General features: G+C 40.9%; 1 protein-coding gene across 5 annotated transcripts in view; it reads right to left on the reverse strand.

The window, feature by feature from the left end:
• MED28 (mediator complex subunit 28) overlaps positions 1 to 22,390 on the reverse strand; it is a 38,546-nt gene that overhangs the window by 11,634 nt on the left and 4,522 nt on the right. For all 5 annotated transcript variants that reach the window (XM_071663928.1, XM_071663931.1, XM_071663930.1 and 2 more), the window contains exons 2-3: positions 14,585 to 14,764; positions 11,308 to 11,646 (exon numbers count right to left, since the gene is read on the reverse strand). In XM_071663928.1, the coding sequence (XP_071520029.1) occupies positions 11,308 to 11,646; positions 14,585 to 14,764 (519 nt within the window). The remainder of the gene's footprint in view (positions 1 to 11,307; positions 11,647 to 14,584; positions 14,765 to 22,390) is intronic.

Below are 22,390 nucleotides of genomic sequence, written 5' to 3' on the forward strand. Positions count from 1 at the left end.
GAGGATGGAACCAGACACAGAACATCTGATAGGGAAGGAGCTCTGTGGCTTCAGGGAGGTAAATGTGCGGATCAGATGTTTGCTTTGAAGGTTTTGTAAAAAAAAAAAAAAAAAAAAAAAAAAAAAAAAAATACTCGGAAAAAGAGAGTGAATTACACGTAATACCAATAAATCTGGAAAAACTGTATAACAGGGTTTGCAGAAGGGCATTGTGGAAGGTGTGATGAATATATGAGGTAAATGAAAAGCTACTAAGTGCCTTGGAGATTTTATCAAGCAGGAAGGGGGGAGGGTGAGCAGGTCCCAGTGAAGACAGGTTTGTACCAAGGATGTTTGAGGTCAGCATGGTCATTTGATCATTGCCAAATTTCAAAACAGACTAACTAAATCATGGCCCAGGGTAGCAGCTCAGCTCAAGGTGGGGTGGCAAATTTTTATGGCTATGTTCTTTGTTGCACACAGTTTTGTGGATCTCGGGTATATGTATGGTGGAGGGCATGGATGTAATCAGCTTTTGTTTGGATGGTTCCGGTGGAGGACTTTAAAAAAGAAACTCATGAAGCTGGTGAGAGTTTGGTACAATGTTGACAGTAAATTAATGAACTGCATCAGGGGGATGAGAGGATGGTTTGAAAGTTAGTTGGAATGGATAGGACCTGGTGGAAGTGAAATACTTTTAAATGCCTGGAATAGACAAAGGAATAATTGGAACCATGAGGCTGAAGGAAGTCATAGGGTTGATGATGCTGAGTTTTTGGGTGAATTAAAGTTTTGTGGAAAGAGAGGTCAATGTCTGTTAGGGCAAAGATGGATATATCTGAAGATAAGTAGTCATAATAGTGTTGTATGGATGTGCCTTAAATGCAAAAGAAATGATGTGGGTGGATGTATTGGAAATGAAATGCCTGTAGACAATATGTGGTGTGGGGCAGGTTGATCATGAATTAAATAGTGTTAGAGCAAGATGTGGTAGTATGCACAGTCTAATGGTGAGAAATAACCTGAATGTGCTGAAATAGTTCAGACATATGGAGAAGATAAATGAAGAAAGGCTGATTAGGAAGATCTGTGACTTAAAAATGAAGGAGGAGGTTGAAGGTGGAGAAGGAGAGGGAAACAGAAGTATGGAGGTTGAAGGTGGAGAAGGAGAGGGAAACAGAAGTATGGAGTAAAGGAGGCTTTGAGGCACCAAAGCATTAACATTCGGATGGTTGAGAGGTACACACAGGATAGAATGAACTCTAGTAGATTGGTGTGGTATATGAGGCTTGATGTACAGTGAATGGGTTAAACTAGAGCACATGAAGCAGTCACATACAACCCTAGAATAGTCTTTGAGGCTTAGATATAGATGGTTGGCACTTGTTTTAGCATGTTATACATGACAGCAGGAAAAGATGTTATTCATTTGTCCCTGATGCTACCCCAGACATGGAGAAGCAATTGGGCACAAAAAGCTATAATTATTATCATTATTATTATTACTATTATTATTGTTATTACTATTATTATTATTATCATCATTATTAGGCACAAAAAGCTATTAGTATTATCATAATTATCATTATTATATAGATGCTTTGTGGAAGGTCTTAAGAGTATATGGTGAGAAGGGTAAGTTGCTACAAGCAGTGAAAAGTTTTTATCAAGGATGTAAGGCATGTGTGTGAGTAGGAAGAGAGAGAGGAGAGTGATTGGTTCCCAGTGAAGGTCGGCTTGTGGCAGGGATGTGTAATGTCCCTTTGGTCATTTAATTGCTTATGGATGGGGTGGTTAGGGAGGTAAATGCAAGAGTTTCGGAGAGAGGGGTGAGTATGCAGTCTGTTGGGGATGAGAGCCTGGGAAGTGAGTCAGTTCTTGTTCGCAGATGATACAGATCTAGTGGCTGATTCGAGTGAGAAACTGCAGAAGTTGGTGACTGAGTTTGGGAAAGTGCGTGAAAGGAGAAAGTTGAGAGTAAATCTGAATAAGAGCAAGGTTATTAGGTTAAGTAGGGTTGAAGGACAAGGTAATTGGGATGTAAGTCTGAATGGAGAAAAATTGGAGGAAGTGAAGTGTTTTAGATATCTGGAAGAGGACTTAGCAGTGAATGGAACCATGGAGACAGAAGTGAGTCATAGGGTGGGGGACGGGAAGAAGGTTGTGGGAACACTGAAGAATGCATGGAAGGAATGTTATCTCAGAGAGCAAAAATGGGTATGTTTAAATGAATAGTAGTTCCAACAATGTTATATGGTGGTATACCATATGTGGTATACCAGGGTCGACATGCTGTCAGTGTACTGAATGAGGACATGTGAAATGTCTAGGGTAAGACATGGAAAGGTCTGTGGGGCCTCGATGTGGATAGGGAGCTGTGGTTTTGGTGAATTACACATGACAGCTAGACTCTGAATGTGAACGAATGTGGCCTTTTTTTGTCTGTTATCCTGGCACTACCTTGCTGAAGCAGGGAGTAGCAATGCTGTTTCCTATGGGGCAGGGTAGAGCCAGGAATGGATGAAGGCAAGTATGAGTATGTATATATGTATATATATGTATGTATATATATTTTTTTTTCCAAAAGAAGGAACAGAGGAGGGGTCCGGGTGAGGATGTTCCCTCGGAGGCCCAGTCCTCTGTTCTTAACGCTACCTCGCTATCGCGGGAAATAGCGAATAGTATGAAAAAAAAAAAATGTGTGTATATGTGTATATGTTAATATGTATATGTGCATGTATGGGTGTTTATGCATATTTTTTTTTTCTTTTTTTTTTTTTGCCACTGTCTCCCGTGTTTGCAAGGTAGCGCAAGGAAACAAACGAAAGAAATGGCCCAACCCACCCCCATACACATGTATATACATACGTCCACACACGCAAATATACATACCTACACAGCTTTCCATGGTTTACCCCAGACGCTTCACATGCCCTGATTCAATCCACTGACAGCACGTCAACCCGGTATACCACATCGATGCAATTCACTCTATTCCTTGCCCTCCTTTCACCCTCCTGCATGTTCAGGACCCCGATCACACAAAATCTTTTTCACTCCATCTTTCCACCTCCAATTTGGTCTCCCACTTCTCCTCGTTCCCTCCACCTCCGACACATATATCCTCTTGGTCAATCTTTCCTCACTCATTCTCTCCATGTGCCCAAACCATTTCAAAACACCCTCTTCTGCTCTCTCAACCACGCTCTTTTTATTTCTACACATCTCTCTTACCCTTACATTACTTACTCGATCAAACCACCTCACACCACACATTGTCCTCAAACATCTCATTTCCAGCACATCCATCCTCCTGCGCACAACTCTATCCATAGCCCACGCCTCGCAACCATACAACATTGTTGGAACCACTATTCCTTCAAACATACCCATTTTTGCTTTCCGAGATATATATATATATATATATATATATATATATACATATATCTTGGATCGATGTGGTATACCGGGGTTGACGTGCTGTCAGTGGATTGAATCAGGGCATGTGAAGCGTCTGGGGTAAACCATGGAAAGCTGTGTAGGTATGTATATTTGCGTGTGTGGACGTATGTATATACATGTGTATGGGGGTGGGTTGGGCCATTTCTTTCGTCTGTTTCCTTGCGCTACCTCGCAAACGCGGGAGACAGCGACAAAAAAATATATATATATATATATATATATATATATATATATATATATATATGTAGGAAGAGAGGAAAGTGATTGGTTCTCAGTGAATGTAGGTTTGCAGAAGGGGTGTGTGATGTCTCCATGGTTGTTTAATTTGTTTATGGATGGGGTTGTTAGGGAGGTGAATGCAAGAGTTTTGGAAAGAGGGGCAAGTATGAAGTCTGTTGGGGATGAGAGAGCTTGGGAAGTGAGTCAGTTGTTGTTCGCTAATGATACAGCGCTGGTGGCTGATTCATGTGAGTAACTGCAGAAGCTGGTGACTGAGTTTGGTAAAGTGTGTGAAAGAAGAAAGTTATGAGTAAATGTGAATAAGAGCAAGGTTATTAGGTACAGTAGGGTTGAGGGTCAAGTCAATTGGGAGGTGAGTTTGAATGGAGAAAAACTGGAGGAAGTGAAGTGTTTTAGATATCTGGGAGTGGATCTGGCAGCGGATGGAACCATGGAAGCGGAGGTGGATCATAGGGTGGGGGAGGGGGCGAAAATCCTGGGAGCCTTGAAGAATGTGTGGAAGTCGAGAACATTATCTCGGAAAGCAAAAATGGGTATGTTTGATGGAATAGTGGTTCCAACAATGTTGTATGGTTGCGAGGTGTGGGCTATTGAGAGAGTTGTGCGCAGGAGGGTGGATGTGCTGGAAATGAGATGTTTGAGGACAATGTGTGGTGTGAGGTGGTTTGATCGAGTAAGTAATGTAAGGGTAAGAGAGATGTGTGGAAATAAAAAAGAGCGTGGTTGAGAGAGCAGAAGAGGGTGTTTTGAAATGGTTTGGGCACATGGAGAGAATGAGTGAGGAAAGATTGACCAAGAGGATATATGTGTTGGAGGTGGAGGGAACGAGGAGAAGTGGGAGACCAAATTGGAGGTGGAAAGATGGAGTGAAAAAGATTTTGAGTGATCGGAGCCTGAACATGCAGGAGGGTGAAAGGCGGGCAAGGAATAGAGTGAATTGGATCGATGTGGTATACTAGGGTTGACGTGCTGTCAGTGGATTGAATCAGGGCATGTGAAGCGTCTGGGGTAAACCATGGAAAGCTGTGTGGGGCCTGGATGTGGAAAGGGAGCTGTGGTTTCGGGCATTATTGCATGACAGCTAGAGACTGAGTGTGAACGAATGAGGCCTTTGTTGTCTTTTCCTAGCACTACCCTGCACACATGAGGGGGGAGGGGGATGGTATTCCATGTGTGGCGAGGTGGCGATGGGAATGAATAAGGGCAGACAGTGTGAATTGTGTGCATGGGTATATATGTATGTGTCTGTGTGTGTATATATATGTGTACATTGAGATGTATAGGTATGTATATTTGCGTGTGTGGACGTGTGTGTATATACATGTGTATTATTATTATTATTATTATCTTTATTAATACTAATCCAATCCAATATCTACGAATCAAGTGCATAAAAGCAGCATCTTTTGTCAGAATTATATTTGCAGACTTGGGGTATCCAGCTCCAACTCTGCAGAGTACTATAGAGCAAGGAAATTCTTTGCCTGCTTTCAGAGTTGAAACTGGGAACCTGATTGTAGAAATGAAGTGGAGAGAATTGGGCTAGGTAAAGATACCTGGCAGACCACACATGGAGTGTCCTGGAGAAGCAAATTCAGATAATAGTGGGAAATAGTGCTGGCAGGGCTCTAAACCTCCCTGTGACCAATTATTTCTAGAGACAGGTGCCCTCAAGAGGGGGCATTTCCCCCCCCCCCCCCCATTTCACCAAAAAAAAATTACATATGGCATATTCATGGTCATACTTACTTTAATGGGATTACACTTGACATTATTAGTAAATCTCACTAAAATGTACATTTGTGTTTGCATTTAAGCACACATATAACATACTTGTTTAGTTTGTTGATTTACACTGTAAAAGTTTATCTTGATATTTTTGTTGCCACCCATGCAATCAGATTCTTCAGACACACAAGAGGTGAAAGCCACCATTCTAACATCATGGGTAAAGGCATTTGAGACAGACTTGGACTTCAGAATGAAATGTAATGAGATAATGTTTTTTGCTAACAAAGGAACTTTGGAGGCAGGCAAGATGAAGAGAAGGTCTGCAAAACATTTTATTGTGGAATTCACTAAGGCTCTTAAAATGCCTAATAGTTTTTTTTTTCTTCTTTTCCGGTGAATGACATGGCATGGGCAAAATATGCCCCAATCTAGGTCAACTCGGATGAAAGAAAAATTAATAGGGAAAGAAAGTGGAAATTAGTCAGGGCTCTGCAAAACCTGCTTTTAAAGGTTATATGAAATGGAGAAAAGTTCAGTCATTAGAGAAGGAAGGGGGGTAACATCACAACCATCCTTAAGTGACAACTCTACACAGAAAGTATGGGAAGAATAATACTGAAAAATTGGAAAAACATTGAAATATTGACAATTGTCTCACAAAAGTAGACTGTTTTTCATGCCTGTCTTAAAGAGATAAAAAGCAGTAAGACTGTAAACTTGTAAAAATAAGTGAATATCAAATAAAGCATGAGAAACAACAGACACTAAAATACAATAGGAAATAGTTTAATTGTGGCTATCACTGTGAATCAAGTCCAGTGTGGTCTACAGTGCTATTAACATGTGGTGCTTCTTTATACAGTTTTGGTATAAATATAATCTGACAGTAATGCCCGAAAATAAATAAATTGTGTCAATCAATGAGACATCAAGTTAGAAAAATTACTTATGGGCATCACACTGAATCATGGGATGTGTTGCCTATCAATGCCATTAATGTGTTCATATCCGTATAGTTTGATTATTGTTTATATAATTTGATTAATGCTTTAGTATTATAAAACCTATTTTGATTTTTGTTTATATGATTCAATTTATGCTTTAGTATTATAAAACCTAACTTTTTGTAGCAACTAATCAGAGAATAATGATGAAAACTTGATACACAGTGAGACAAAAATATGCAATTCAAGAGAAGTGACCACTTGTTTAGTGCATGTCTAAAAATAATAAAAACATCATCCAACTCCAGAACCCCTTTCATGGGGTTCCTGCAATGGTTATGGACTCCTCTGGAATAAGAATTCATGAGATAACTATATTCCTTTTCATCTATCGACAATTATACAGCCTCTCCAAAGGCAGTTTTTCACTCGCAGCATATCCCCAAGCAGGTGGTGTTTGGTAAGACGAAATAATACATTTCTTTTCATTCTTGATAGCTGTTTCCCACATTAGCGAAGTGGCACCAGGAAATGGATGAAGAAAGACACAGCCACTCACATACATATTATTATATTTTTTCATTATACTCGATTGCCATTTCCCAAGTCAGTAAGGAATCGCCAGGAAACAGACGAACAGCCCATCCACTCATATGCACACATATATACATAAACACCCATACACACACATACATTTTTTTTCATACTACTTGCCATTTCCCACGTTAGCAAGGTAGTGTCAAGAACAGAGGACTGAGCCTTTGAGGGAATATCCTCAATTGGCCTCCTCCTCCGTTCCTTCTTTAGGAAAAGTAAAAATGAGAGGGGAGGATTTCCAGCCCCCTGCTCCCTTCCCTTTTAGTTGCCTTCTATGACATGCAGGGAATACGTGGGAAGTATTCTTCCTCCCCTATCCCCAGGGATAACACATATACATATCAACATAAAATACGTATACATACACAGACATACATATATACACATGTGCATATTCATATTTGCTTGCCTTTGTTCATTCCCAGTACCACCACGCACCACAGGAAACGGAATTGCTGCCCCCTGCTTCAGCGAGGTAGTGCCAGGAAAACAGATAAAAAATACCATGTGTTCATACTCAATCTCTAGCTGTCGTGTGAATTACACTGAAACCACAGCTCTCTATCCACATCCAGGCCCAACAGACCTTTCCATGGTTTACCCAAGATGTTTTACATGCCCTGGTTCAGTCCATTGACATCACATCGATCCCAGTATACAACATCATTCCAATTCACTCTATTCCATGTACACCTTTCACCCTCCTTCATGTTCAGGCCCTGATTGCACAAAATCTTTTCATTCCATCTTTCCAATTCCAATTAGGAAATAATGAGACGTTAAGATATGTTTAAAAAAAAATTACCTGTGAGTATTGTTATGAATCAAAGGAAGTGTAACTTATTGATGCCAATCACGACACAATCTTTGATGTGTGAATCTGGACTTACATGTAGCTTGAATAATTCTTTTTGCCATTTGACTGTGTGTATACCATTGAGTCAGATATATGGACAATCAGGGGAAATGCTGACAAAATCAAAAGCTCTGTGAATCAATCGTGCCCTCTCAGCCAAGAGTACAAGTAGACCATTTCTCCTGTAGCCTGAGACTGTCACATCCTACTGATGACTCTAATAAACCAACACCTACCTCTGTTCATGCCAAAGTTTAGTGCTCTATGCTCACCATACATCATCTATCATCACAGAAAACTAAAGCTTGTATTTGTGAGTAGTAACTGTTTATAAACTTTCTCAATTATCATATTTTTTATTATTTTTATTATACTTTGTCGCTGTCTCCCGCGTTTGCGAGGTAGCGCAAGGAAACAGACGAAAGAAACGGCCCAACCCCCCCCACACACATGTATATACATACGTCCACACACGCAAATATACATACCTACACAGCTTTCCATGGTTTACCCCAGACGCTTCACATGCCTTGCTTCAATCCACTGACAGCACGTCAACCCCGGTATACCACATCGCTCCAATTCACTCTATTCCTTGCCCTCCTTTCACCCTCCTGCATGTTCAGGCCCCGATCACACAAAATCTTTTTCACTCCATCTTTCCACCTCCAATTTGGTCTCCCTCTTCTCCTTGTTCCCTCCACCTCCGACACATATATCCTCTTGGTCAATCTTTCCTCACTCATCCTCTCCATGTGCCCAAACCACTTCAAAACACCCTCTTCTGCTCTCTCAACCACGCTCTTTTTATTTCCACACATCTCTCTTACCCTTACGTTACTCACTCGATCAAACCACCTCACACCACACATTGTCCTCAAACATCTCATTTCCAGCACATCCATCCTCCTGCGCACAACTCTATCCATAGCCCACGCCTCGCAACCATACAACATTGTTGGAACCACTATTCCTTCAAACATACCCATTTTTGCTTTCCGAGATAATGTTCTCGACTTCCACACATTTTTCAAGGCCCCCAGGATTTTCGCCCCCTCCCCCACCCTATGATCCACTTCCGCTTCCATGGTTCCATCCGCTGACAGATCCACTCCCAGATATCTAAAACACTTCACTTCCTCCAGTTTTTCTCCATTCAGACTCACCTCCCAATTGACTTGACCCTCAACCCTACTGTACCTAATAACCTTGCTCTTATTCACATTTACTCTTAACTTTCTTCTTCCACACACTTTTCCAAACTCAGTCACCAGCTTCTGCAGTTTCTCACATGAATCAGCCACCAGCGCTGTATCATCAGCGAACAACAACTGACTCACTTCCCAAGCTCTCTCATCCCCAACAGACTTCATACTTGCCCCTCTTTCCAAAACTCTTGCATTCACCTCCCTAACAACCCCATCCATAAACAAATTAAACAACCATGGAGACATCACACACCCCTGCCGCATACCTACATTCACTGAGAACCAATCACTTTCCTCTCTTCCTACACGTACACATGCCTTACATCCTCGATAAAAACTTTTCACTGCTTCTAACAACTTTCCTCCCACACCATATATTCTTAATACCTTCCACAGAGCATCTCTATCAACTCTATCATATGCCTTCTCCAGATCCATAAATGCTACATACAAATCCATTTGCTTTTCTAAGTATTTCTCACATACATTCTTCAAAGCAAACACCTGATCCACACATCCTCTACCACTTCTGAAACCACACTGCTCTTCCCCAATCTGATGCTCTGTACATGCCTTCACCCTCTCAATCAATACCCTCCCATATAATTTACCAGGAATACTCAACAAACTTATACCTCTGTAATTTGAGCACTCACTCTTATCCCCTTTGCCTTTGTACAATGGCACTATGCATGCATTCCGCCAATCCTCAGGCACCTCACCATGAGTCATACATACATTAAATAACCTTACCAACCAGTCAACAATACAGTCACCCCCTTTTTTAATAAATTCCACTGCAATACCATCCAAACCTGCTGCCTTGCCGGCTTTCATCTTCCGCAAAGCTTTCACTACCTCTTCTCTGTTTACCAAATCATATAGACCTGAAAAAGAAAGCCAAGCACCCTCACATTATAACATTCTTAAAACCAAGTGATAACAAAAAAAGTGATTATTCTGTGACCCTATACCTCCCCTTATTTCCCAGTGAATTAAACTCCTGTCATTTGCAAGATTTTATGAGGATGTAACCATCACAAACAGAGGGGGAAATCTGCACACCATGGGAATATGTTGATATCTGCTGGTAATGTCAATTTTTGACAGTTACCCAGTATGGTAAATACAAAAATCTAAACATGACAAAACCTCTTAGAAACAAATCATTGAAAGATAAGGATTTCCAAGCAGAGTTTTGCAGAAAAAGAAAAATAAGGTGTTAATGCTACAGTTCAGCAGGATCAAATTCCTGGTGTAACATTACCAAAGCTTAATAAAGACTTCATTTGTCACTGCTGACAAAGTATATCTGGAGCTGAAGGGGAGCTGCACTTTCAATTATAGTGTTTAGTAATGGGTTATGTATCCCATGACTATAAAAAAGCTGTTACAATATCAACCCATATTTGAAAAAGAACATTTCAGATGTGGGAGACATTACTCCCACGAATACAGTCAATATTGTAAGTACTGTAGTCAAAATGAATCCCAAAACAGCTCATGTACATCATAAATAGTATGTTTTGTCATACTCCTAAAATTAACAAAATAGCCTATTGCCTATGCAGAGATCATCAAGCCTCAAAATACAGCATTAAAATATTACAACACAGACTTGCATAATAATGAAGCAGCATAACAAACTTGCTCTTGTGTCTATGAAAATTGTTTTATGCCTGTCCCAGGAAGTGACCTCATTTATAGGCTCTCTTCTGACAATTTTTTCTTCAGCTCTTCTACTTTCTTTGAAAGGGTATAGGAATTTGATATACAGTATCCATTCTTCAAGTATATTTATCAAAGTACCACTATATACAGCACTGTGAAAGAAACCTGATAATCAAAATTTTCAAAAGAAAGTGTTTGTTCTCTGTACAACAATAAATCTACAAAACAAATATAACTAACATTTAACTTTTAGCTTGACTGTCATCTTTTCAACAAGCATTTAGAAATATATCATGCAAAATTATTTACAAAAACTATTTTTATTACTTTCATGCAATGCGCAAATCATACACCAATCAAAATAATGAAATGCCAGTGTTACTAGCCACAATGATGGCAAACTAATCGATTCATTACTAAATCATCTGACATCTATACCTCCAGTTTGATACCTTTGGACTACCTTAATATCACATGAATTATCAAAATTAGATAAAAATTCTCTTTGTTTAATCTAAGTACATGAATCTAATTATGATAGCCATATGTATCATTACTGTGTGACAAATCTACACTATAATGTACTAGAAGAAGCTCCAACATTAGACATAATACTTGCTTGCATCATTGATGTCTGAGCCATACCCATCCCAGGGTTGTTCATGTTGTGTTGAATGGGTGGTCCAGTTGGTCCCATTGGTGAGGGCCCCATACTACCACCACCTACAGGGCTAAGGCCTGGCATTGGCACAGAAGTATGTGAACCTGTCTGAGGAGCCATCATCCCTGGATGCATGGCTGACCCTGGAGGACCAGGAGGACGGGGTCCCATGGAAGATGATGTGCCCAGTCTAGACTGCATTGATGACAAAAGACCCTGCCATTCATTCAATTTTTCAGCATGTTTCTTAAGAAGTTCATCTTTTCGAACTAGCTCATTGCGCATTTCAATGATATCCTGAAAAAAGAATAAAAGATAAGCTGAGAAAACATTGCATTTTCTTATCAATTTGTGTGGGTGGTGTAGTACCAGCAGACGTGATATATTAGTAATAAGATGCATACTGAATACATGATGGTCCATGACCTCTGGAGATGCTGTATCATATAAAACATATAAAGAAAAACTCCTGAAAACTAATACCAAAACCTGCTGAAGTGTGTCAAACATAAGAGTAACTGAAGTTATAAGCTGATTGGAGATCACTTGCAAAGAAAAGACAGAGTATGCAATAGGACAGAAATCTAAGGAACTTAATAACAAGTAAAGCAATGGGATGACCAAAGAGAAAGGTGTGCACTGGGAAAAAGAGTTTAACAGCAAAGCCAAAACATAGGAGTTTAGAAAGCAAAGATCTAAACCATGTCCTGCCAAATGCTTTGATGTTGACCAATACAAGAAAAGTTTTACCAAAACCCTTGAAAGAGGAAGACCAGAAGTGAGTAACATAGGAGAGATCACCAGGAGACCAAGGACTGAAATCTACAAAGGTCATCAGAAAGCCTGAGAAAGTGAGAGTTAAGCAGAGTTTTAAAAGACTCTGAAGACAGCAAACGTGTGAGCAATGGGCAAATAGTTAATGGGGTAAGAACAGTCTACTTTCTTAAGGATGGGTTGCACCAAGGAATGCTTCTGTGAGGAAGTAAAAGTAAGTTTTTAGACAGGCAAAATACTCTGCAAAAATCACTGTCCTTCCCCCATAAATTTTCAAAGGCAATACATGGCTAACATTTATCGTGGGTACAAGCAATGACAATCTCAATGTGAAATCAATATAAATCTGATCACTGAGACTAATGTTTCTGTGTTTCGTTACGCTTCCTGGTTGCCACTTTATTTTGGGAATTTTGCTTCTGAGTGTTGTTTCTTCCACCTGTGGTTGGTTCTTAACTTTCAAAGGAGGAAAGAGCCTTAATTTTCATCTGAGAGCAAGAAAAAGTGGATACAGGTGAGATTTCTGGGTGCTCAGAATGCATGATTGGGCAGCTGCTTCCAGCAACATCTCATCAGTGCTTTGCCTCAATTCAGGAAATCAAGACCCTATGGGCCCTAAACATGGACAAAGAATACTTCAGGATACTTGCCAATGCCATACCCAGACATCTGCAGATGGCAATCAAAGCCAAAGGAGAGATGACAAAGCACTAAAATGTTGGTATGACATTGCCTTTGAAAATGTATGAGGAGGTGGACAAGGTTTTTTTTTGCTAAGTATCGGACCTAGCTTAGCGAAACACTCCTTCAAGACTCAAGGAGGTATGCCATATGTGCCACATGCCATCTCTGCCTGAAACTCAAGAGAGTACTTGGAACATCCTCTGTGAGGAAAATATTGGAGAAGGCATAGGTTCATTTGGAGATGGGAATGGAGGATCAGAAACAACCATAAAAAGTTGAATTCCAGGAAACTGAGGGTGAGAGGCATGCACCCAGGCATTTGAAATGTTTGGGGTAAACCATGGAAAGGTCTGTGAGGCCTGGATGTAGGTAGGGAGCTGTGCCTTCGGTGCATTACAAATGACAGCTGACTAAGTGGGAACAAATACATGTGGCCTTTTTGTCTGTTTTTCTGGTGCTAATTCACTGAGGCAGGGGGTAGCAATGCTGTTTCCTGTGGGGTGGGGTAGTGCCAGGAATGGATGAAGGCAAGCAAGTATGAATATGTACATGTGCGACATCACACAGCCCTGCCTCACACCTACATGGATCCCAGAACTTTTGCTCAACTCTCCATCGACTCATACATGCATTTGCTCCTCGATAGAAGACTTTCACACCATTCAATAGTTGTCCTCCTACACCTTATATCCTAAACATATCCCACAGAGCATTCCACTTGACTCTTGTCATATGCTTTCTCCAGATCCATAAAAGCAGCTTACAACTTCTTACCTTTCCTAAATACTTTTCCATGGTCACCTTTACCACAAAAATCTGATCCACACATCCCTTAACTTTCCTAAAACCCCCTTGCTCTTCACTTATTCTGCACTTTTCCTGATATACTTAACTGACTTATTCCCCTGTGATTGCTACATACATCCTTAGCACCTTTTCCTTTGGATAAAAGAACAATTATAGCTCTCACCCAATTCTCAGGCAGAACATTCTGTTTCCATGTTAAACTACATGTCATATGCATCCACTCTATCACACTTTGTCCTCCATACTTCAGCATTTCAGCCATAATCCCATCCACTCCAGGTGCCTGTCCTACTTTTGGCCTCATTATTGCCCTTCTTAACTCTCTTTTTGCTATAGGCCCTTGCACTTGCATCCTCTTCTTTCCATCCTCCATACCCATGCATGTAAAAACTGCTGCCTCCCTTTCTCCCACATTCATCAGTTCTTTCTTTTCCTCCTTTTGATTCAGCAACTCCCCTTCCTTACTTCTTGCACTCTTACATTCACCTTTTTCACCTCCATCCAGTATAGTTTTGTATTACCCTAAAACTTTCCACTTAACTTTCTTCCAAAATCTTCATATACTCTTCCTTTGCATTCTTAATGGCTTCTTAACATTCCACTTACGTATTTTATATTCTTCTTTCCTTTGCTGAATTTCCACTATTGAGCAATCCATCTCATGCTTTTTTCTTCCCTTACATAGCATTTCTAAACTACTTTATTCATTTCTGCTATGTCACGTGTATCATCCATCTCCAATGCTTTTATAAGATCAGTATGAATTGTCTGCAATCAATTTTTTGAGTTTTACAGGATACACTTTCCAAAATTTACAGCGCATTATATTATTACAGTGTGACTAGGTTAACTTCCAAAATTGTCACAGTCTTTCATATTAGTGCTAAACATTCTAGTCATTTTATTCATGTTTTGTGAATAAAATGTTCATCCATAATTCTCTGTATTGTACATGCGGATATAGCTTTACCTCTGAAATAATGAGCTCTGGCTTTTGGATTGATAATAAATAGCGTTTTTGCAAGAAAAATGCTTCCATCTGTCTTGCAAGGTCTAAGAAGCGCTGACCACTTGCTTCTGCATTTGTTCTCAGTTCTTCTTGATGAACAGCATTAAAGATATCTTCCTTAATAAGAGGAGCCATACAGTTCTGAAAAAGAAAATCACTGTTTATCAAACTGAAACTATACATATCCATATATCATCGCTGACTTAGTCATAAGAGCAATGTAAAGCCATTTCTCCATTTTATGCAGAGCCCTAAGAGCATCTGAGAACACAAAAAACTATTGTACCCCTAAAATATGATCTATACAGGAGCATTCACACCCTATGACCATCATACATCATATGAAGCCAGCAGACACTCACTCATATGGACCTCCAGCAACCTACTGTAGTTTATATTGTCATAGGCAAGGATGTGAGGCAGCACCAAGCTATTAGCCACTCGCATAATTCACTGACCACTGGAGTCTGTGCTTGGGTCATGTTACTGTCAGGAACCTTGTTTTTTCTTAGATGGGGAAGGAAGAAAATGGAAAGTACCAGTATGTGGATGTTCACGGCTCTGCTTTTTTTTTTTTTTTTTTTTAATTTTCCAAAAAAATGAACAGAGAAGAGGGCCAAGTGAGGATATTCCCTCTAAGGCTCCATTCTCTGTTCTTAATGCCATATCACAAACATGGGAAATGGTGAATACGTATAAAAAAAAAAACGTGAACGAATGGGGACCTTTTTGTCTGGTGCTACCTTACTAAAGCAGGGGATAGCAATGCTGTTTTCCTGTGTGGTGAGATAGCAACAGGAATGGATGAAGGCAAACAAGTATGAATAGTTACATGTGTATGTATATAATGTCTGTGTATGTGTATATGTATATGCATATGTGATCATTTATGTACATAGATGTGTATATGTGGATAGGCCATTATTTGTCTGTTTCCTGGCGCTACCTCGCTGATGCGGGAAACAGCGATTATGTATAATATATATATATATATATATATATATATATATATATATATATATATATATAATAATAATAATAATAATATATACTTTTTTTTTTTTTTTGCTTTGTCGCTGTCTCCCGCGTTTGCGAGGTAGCGCAAGCAAACAGACAAAAGAAATGGCCCAACCCACCCCCACACACATGTATATACATACGTCCACACACGCAAATATACATACCTTCACAGCTTTCCATGGTTTACCCCAGACGCTTCACATGCCTTGATTCAATCCACTGACAGCACGTCAACCCCGGTATACCACATCGCTCCAATTCACTCTATTCCTTGCCCTCCTTTCACCTTCCTGCATATTCAAGCCCCGATCACACAAAATCTTTTTCACTCCATCTTTCCACCTCCAATTTGGTCTCCCTCTTCTCCTCGTTCCCTCCACCTCCGACACATATATCCTCTTGGTCAATCTTTCCTCACTCATTCTCTCCATGTGACCAAACCATTTCAAAACACCCTCTTCTGCTCTCTCAACCACGCTCTTTTTATTTCCACACATCTCTCTTACCCTTACGTTACTTACTCGATCAAACCACCTCACACCACACATTGTCCTCAAACATCTCATTTCCAGCACATCCATCCTCCTGCGCACAACTCGATCCATAGTCCACGCCTCGCAACCATACAACATTGTTGGAACCACTATTCCTTCAAACATACCCATTTTTGCTTTCCGAGATAATGTTCTCGACTTCCACACATTCTTCAAGGCTCCCAGAATTTTCGCCCCCTCCCCCACCCTATGATCCACTTCCGCTTCCATGGTTCCATCCGCTGCCAGATCTACTCCCAGATATCTAAAACACTTCACTTCCTCCAGTTTTTCTCCATTCAAACTCACCTCCCAATTGACTTGACCCTCAACCCTACTGTACCTAATAACCTTGCTCTTATTCACATTTACTCTTAACTTTCTTCTTTCACACACTTTACCAAACTCAGTCACCAGCTTCTGCAGTTTCTCACATGAATCAGCCACCAGCGCTGTATCATCAGCGAACAACAACTGACTCACTTCCCAAGCTCTCTCATCCCCAACAGACTTCATACTTGCCCCTCTTTCCAAAACTCTTGCATTCACCTCCCTAACAACCCCATCCATAAACAAATTAAACAACCATGGAGACATCACACACCCCTGCCGCAAACCTACATTCACTGAGAACCAATCACTTTCCTCTCTTCCTACACGTACACATGCCTTACATCCTCGATAAAAACTTTTCACTGCTTCTAACAACTTGCCTCCCACACCATATATTCTTAATACCTTCCACAGAGCATCTCTATCAACTCTATCATATGCCTTCTCCAGATCCATAAATGCTACATACAAATCCATTTGCTTTTCTAAGTATTTCTCACATACATTCTTCAAAGCAAACACCTGATCCACACATCCTCTACCACTTCTGAAACCACACTGCTCTTCCCCAATCTGATGCTCTGTACATGCCTTCACCCTCTCAATCAATACCCTCCCATATAATTTGCCAGGAATACTCAACAAACTTATACCTCTGTAATTTGAGCACTCAGTCTTATCCCCTTTGCCTTTGTACAATGGCACTATGCACGCATTCCGCCAATCCTCAGGCACCTCACCATGAGTCATACATACATGAAATAACCTTACCAACCAGTCAACAATACAGTCACCCCCTTTTTTAATGAATTCCACTGCAATACCATCCAAACCTGCTGCCTTGCCGGCTTTCATCTTCCGCAAAGCTTTTACTACCTCTTCTCTGTTTACCAAATCATTTTCCCTAACCCTCGCACTTTGCACACCACCTCGACCAAAACACCCTATATCTGCCACTCTATCATCAAACACATTCAACAAACCTTCAAAATACTCACTCCATCTCCTTCTCACATCACCACTACTTGTTATCACCTCCCCATTTGCGCCCTTCACTGAAGTTCCCATTTGCTCCCTTGTCTTACGCACTTTATTTACCTCCTTCCAGAACATCTTTTTATTCTCCCTAAAATTTAATGATACTCTCTCACCCCAACTCTCATTTGCCCTTTTTTTTCACCTCTTGCACCTTTCTCTTGACCTCCTGTTTCTTTCTTTTATACGTCTCCCACTCAATTTCATTTTTTCCCTGCAAAAATCGTCCAAATGCCTCTCTCTTCTCTTTCACTAATACTCTTACTTCTTCATCCCACCACTCACTACCCTTTCTAATCAACCCACCTCCCACTCTTCTCATGCCACAAGCATCTTTTGCGCAATCCATCCCTGATTCCCTAAATACATCCCATTCCTCCCCCACTCCCCTTACTTCCATTGTTCTCACCTTTTTCCATTCTGTACTCAGTCTCTCCTGGTACTTCCTCACACAAGTCTCCTTCCCAAGCTCACTTACTCTCACCACCCTCTTCACCCCAACATTCACTCTTCTTTTCTGGAAACCCATACAAATCTTCACCTTAGCCTCCACAAGATAATGATCAGACATCCCTCCAGTTGCACCTCTCAGCACATTAACATCCAAAAGTCTCTCTTTCGCGCGCCTGTCAATTAACACGTAATCCAATAACGCTCTCTGGCCATATCTCCTTACATAAGTATACTTATGTATATCTCACTTTTTAAACCATGTATTCCCAATCATCAGTCCTTTTTCAGCACATAAATCTACAAGCTCTTCACCATTTCCATTTACAACACTGAACACCCCATGTATACCAATTATTCCCTCAACTGCCACATTACTCACCTTTGCATTCAAATCACCCAACACTATAACCCGGTCTCGTGCATCAAAACCACTAACACACTCATTCAGCTGCTCCCAAAACACTTGCCTCTCATGATCTTTCTTCTCATGCCCAGGTGCATATGCACCAATAATCACCCATCTCTCTCCATCTACTTTCAGTTTTACCCATATTAATCGAGAATTTACTTTCTTACATTCTATCACATACTTCCACAACTCCTGTTTCAGGAGTACTGCTACTCCTTCCCTTGCTCTTGTCCTCTCACTAACCCCTGACTTTACTCCCAAGACATTCCCAAACCACTCTTCCCCTTTACCCTTGAGCTTCGTTTCACTCAGAGCCAAAACATCCAGGTTCCTTTCCTCAAACATACTACCTATCTCTCCTTTTTTCACATCTTGGTTACATCCACACACATTTAGGCACCCCAATCTGAGCCTTTGAGGAGGATGAGCACTCCCCGCGTGACTCCTTCTTCTGTTTCCCATTTTAGAAAGTTAAAAGAATACAAGGAGGGGAGGATTTCTGGCCCCCCGCTCCTGTCCCCTCTAGTCGCTTTCTACGACACGCGAGAAATGCGTGGGAAGTATTCTTTCACCCCTATCCCCAGGGATAATATACAGAGTGGCAGATATAGGGTGTTTGGGTCGAGGTGGTGTGCAAAGTGAGAGGGTTAGGGAAAATGATTTGGTAAACAGAGAAGAGGTAGTAAAAGCTTTGCAGAAGATGAAAGCCGGCAAGGCAGCAGGTTTGGATGGTATTGCAGTGGAATTTATTAAAAAAGGGGGTGACTGTATTGTTGACTGGTTGGTAAGGTTATTTAATGTATGTATGACTCATGGTGAGGTGCCTGAGGATTGGCGGAATGCGTGCATAGTGCCATTGTACAAAGGCAAAGGGGATAAGAGTGAGTGCTCAAATTACAGAGGTATAAGTTTGTTGAGTATTCCTGGTAAATTATATGGGAGGGTATTGATTGAGAGGGTGAAGGCATGTACAGAGCATCAGATTGGGGAAGAGCAGTGTGGTTTCAGAAGTGGTAGAGGATGTGTGGATCAGGTGTTTGCTTTGAAGAATGTATGTGAGAAATACTTAGAAAAGCAAATGGATTTGTATGTAGCATTTATGGATCTGGAGAAGGCATATGATAGAGTTGATAGAGATGCTCTGTGGAAGGTATTAAGAATATATGGTGTGGGAGGCAAGTTGTTAGAAGCAGTGAAAAGTTTTTATCGAGGATGTAAGGCATGTGTACGTGTAGGAAGAGAGGAAAGTGATTGGTTCTCAGTGAATGTAGGTTTGCGGCAGGGGTGTGTGATGTCTCCATGGTTGTTTAATTTGTTTATGGATGGGGTTGTTAGGGAGGTAAATGCAAGAGTCTTGGAAAGAGGGGCAAGTATGAAGTCTGTTGGGGATGAGAGAGCTTGGGAAGTGAGTCAGTTGTTGTTCGCTGATGATACAGAACTGGTGGCGGATTCATGTGAGAAACTGCAGAAGCTGGTGACGGAGTTTGGTAAAGTGTGTGGAAGAAGAAAGTTAAGAGTAAATGTGAATAAGAGCAAGGTTATTAGGTACAGTAGGGTTGAGGGTCAAGTCAATTGGGAGGTGAGTTTGAATGGAGAAAAACTGGAGGAAGTGAAGTGTTTTAGATATCTGGGAGTGGATCTGTCAGCGGATGGAACCATGGAAGCGGAAGTGGATCATAGGGTGGGGGAGGAGGCGAAAATTTTGGGAGCCTTGAAAAATGTGTGGAAGTCGAGAACATTATCCCGGAAAGCAAAAATGGGTATGTTTGAAGGAATAGTAGTTCCAACAATGTTGTATGGTTGCGAGGCGTGGGCTATGGATAGAGTTGTGCGCAGGAGGATGGATGTGCTGGAAATGAGATGTTTGAGGACAATGTGTGGTGTGAGGTGGTTTGATCGAGTAAGTAACGTAAGGGTAAGAGAGATGTGTGGAAATAAAAAGAGCGTGGTTGAGAGAGCAGAAGAGGGTGTTTTGAAATGGTTTGGGCACATGGAGAGAATGAGTGAGGAAAGATTGACCAAGAGGATATATGTGTCGGAGGTGGAGGGAACGAGGAGAAGAGGGAGACCAAATTGGAGGTGGAAAGATGGAGTGAAAAGGATTTTGTGTGATCGGGGCCTGAACATGCAGGAGGGTGAAAGGAGGGCAAGGAATAGAGTGAATTGGAGCGATGTGGTATACAGGGGTTGACGTGCTGTCAGTGGATTGAATCAAGGCATGTGAAGCGTCTGGGGTAAACCAAGGAAAGCTGTGTAGGTATGTATATTTGCATGTGTGGACGTGTGTATGTACATGTGTATGGGGGGGGGTTGGGCCATTTCTTTCGTCTGTTTCCTTGCGCTACCTCGCAAACGCGGGAGACAGCGACAAAGTATAAAAAAAAAAAAAAAAAAATACACATACACACACATACACACACACACGCACACATACACACACACACACATACATATATATACATGTGAAAAATGTAAGAAACAATTTAGAAAACTGAAACTTCTAGCTTGAAATGAAATGAAAAAATGAATGTCACATAATGGTTCAACCTCTGGCTATGGAAAAAGGAAATGTTTAATTTATTTACACAAATGTCAATAGTAGCTCTCATCAATTTAACCACTGTATCAATAAGCTTCAATGTCTAAGCTACATTTTTTCCAATTTCACTATTTTCTTGTCAAAGCACCATGTATGAAAACTATCACTCCAGTAACACAACTATAAACATTTACTTCCCCTTTAAAAAAAAGTTCTGGGGAAGTCTGTCTCAATACACTGCGGGACACTCTACCACCTGGCGAGGTTTGTGTTGCAATGGTTCTTGATTCACAAACGTAGTAGCATCACTGGTGGGCCAAGGTAGTTCCGTTGGCGAAGAGGAGCTCATGAAACATGTCGGAAAGCATGCTACTGCAGGCAGGAGTGAAGGCTGATGCAAACTGGTATCGCTCTGAATGATGTGATGGGGACGAGATGATCCTCTGACTCACGTCCTCATGACTCAATGCGGCTCTTGTTCACTAGACTTGTCATAAAAACTCTTCTGTATGATAGCTTATGCTTCCATCCATCATTCAGAGGCGAATCTTTTGGTGTTATTATATTATATATATATACATATGTATATATATAATAATATATATATATGTATATATTTATTCATTCATCATACTTTGTCGCTGTCTCCCGGGTTAGCAAGGTAGCGCAAGGAAACAGACGAAAGAATGGCCCAACCCACCAACATACACATGTACATACATTAATGCCCACATACGCACATATACATACCCATACATTTCAACGCATACACACATATACATACCCATACATTTCAACGCATACCCATATGTACATACCCATACATTTCAATGCATACACACGTATACATACACATATACATATTCATACTTGCTGCCCTCATTCATTCCCGTTGCTACCCCACCACACATGAAATATACATACATGTGTATATATGTATATGTCTGCGTGTTTTTTTTTTTTTTTTTTTTGCTTTGTCGCTGTCTCCCGCGTTTGCGAGGTAGCGCAAGGAAACAGACGAAAAAATGGCCCAACCCATCCCCATACACATGTATATACATACGTCCACACACGCAAATATACATACCTACACAGCTTTCCATGGTTTACCACAGACGCTTCACATGCCTTGATTCAATCCACTGACAGCACGTCAACCCCGGTATACCACATCGCTCCAATTCACTCTATTCCTTGCCCTCCTTTCACCCTCCTGCATGTTCAGGCCCCGATCACACAAAATCTTTTTCACTCCATCTTTCCACCTCCAATTTGGTCTCCCTCTTCTCCTCGTTCCCTCCACCTCCGACACATATATCCTCTTGGTCAATCTTTCCTCACTCATTCTCTCCATGTGCCCAAACCATTTCAAAACACCCTCTTCTGCTCTCTCAACCACGCTCTTTTTATTTCCACACATCTCTTTTAACCTTACGTTACTTACT

This window comes from Panulirus ornatus, chromosome 8 (genome assembly GCF_036320965.1).
Source record: "Panulirus ornatus isolate Po-2019 chromosome 8, ASM3632096v1, whole genome shotgun sequence".
Lineage (NCBI taxonomy): Eukaryota > Metazoa > Arthropoda > Malacostraca > Decapoda > Palinuridae > Panulirus > Panulirus ornatus.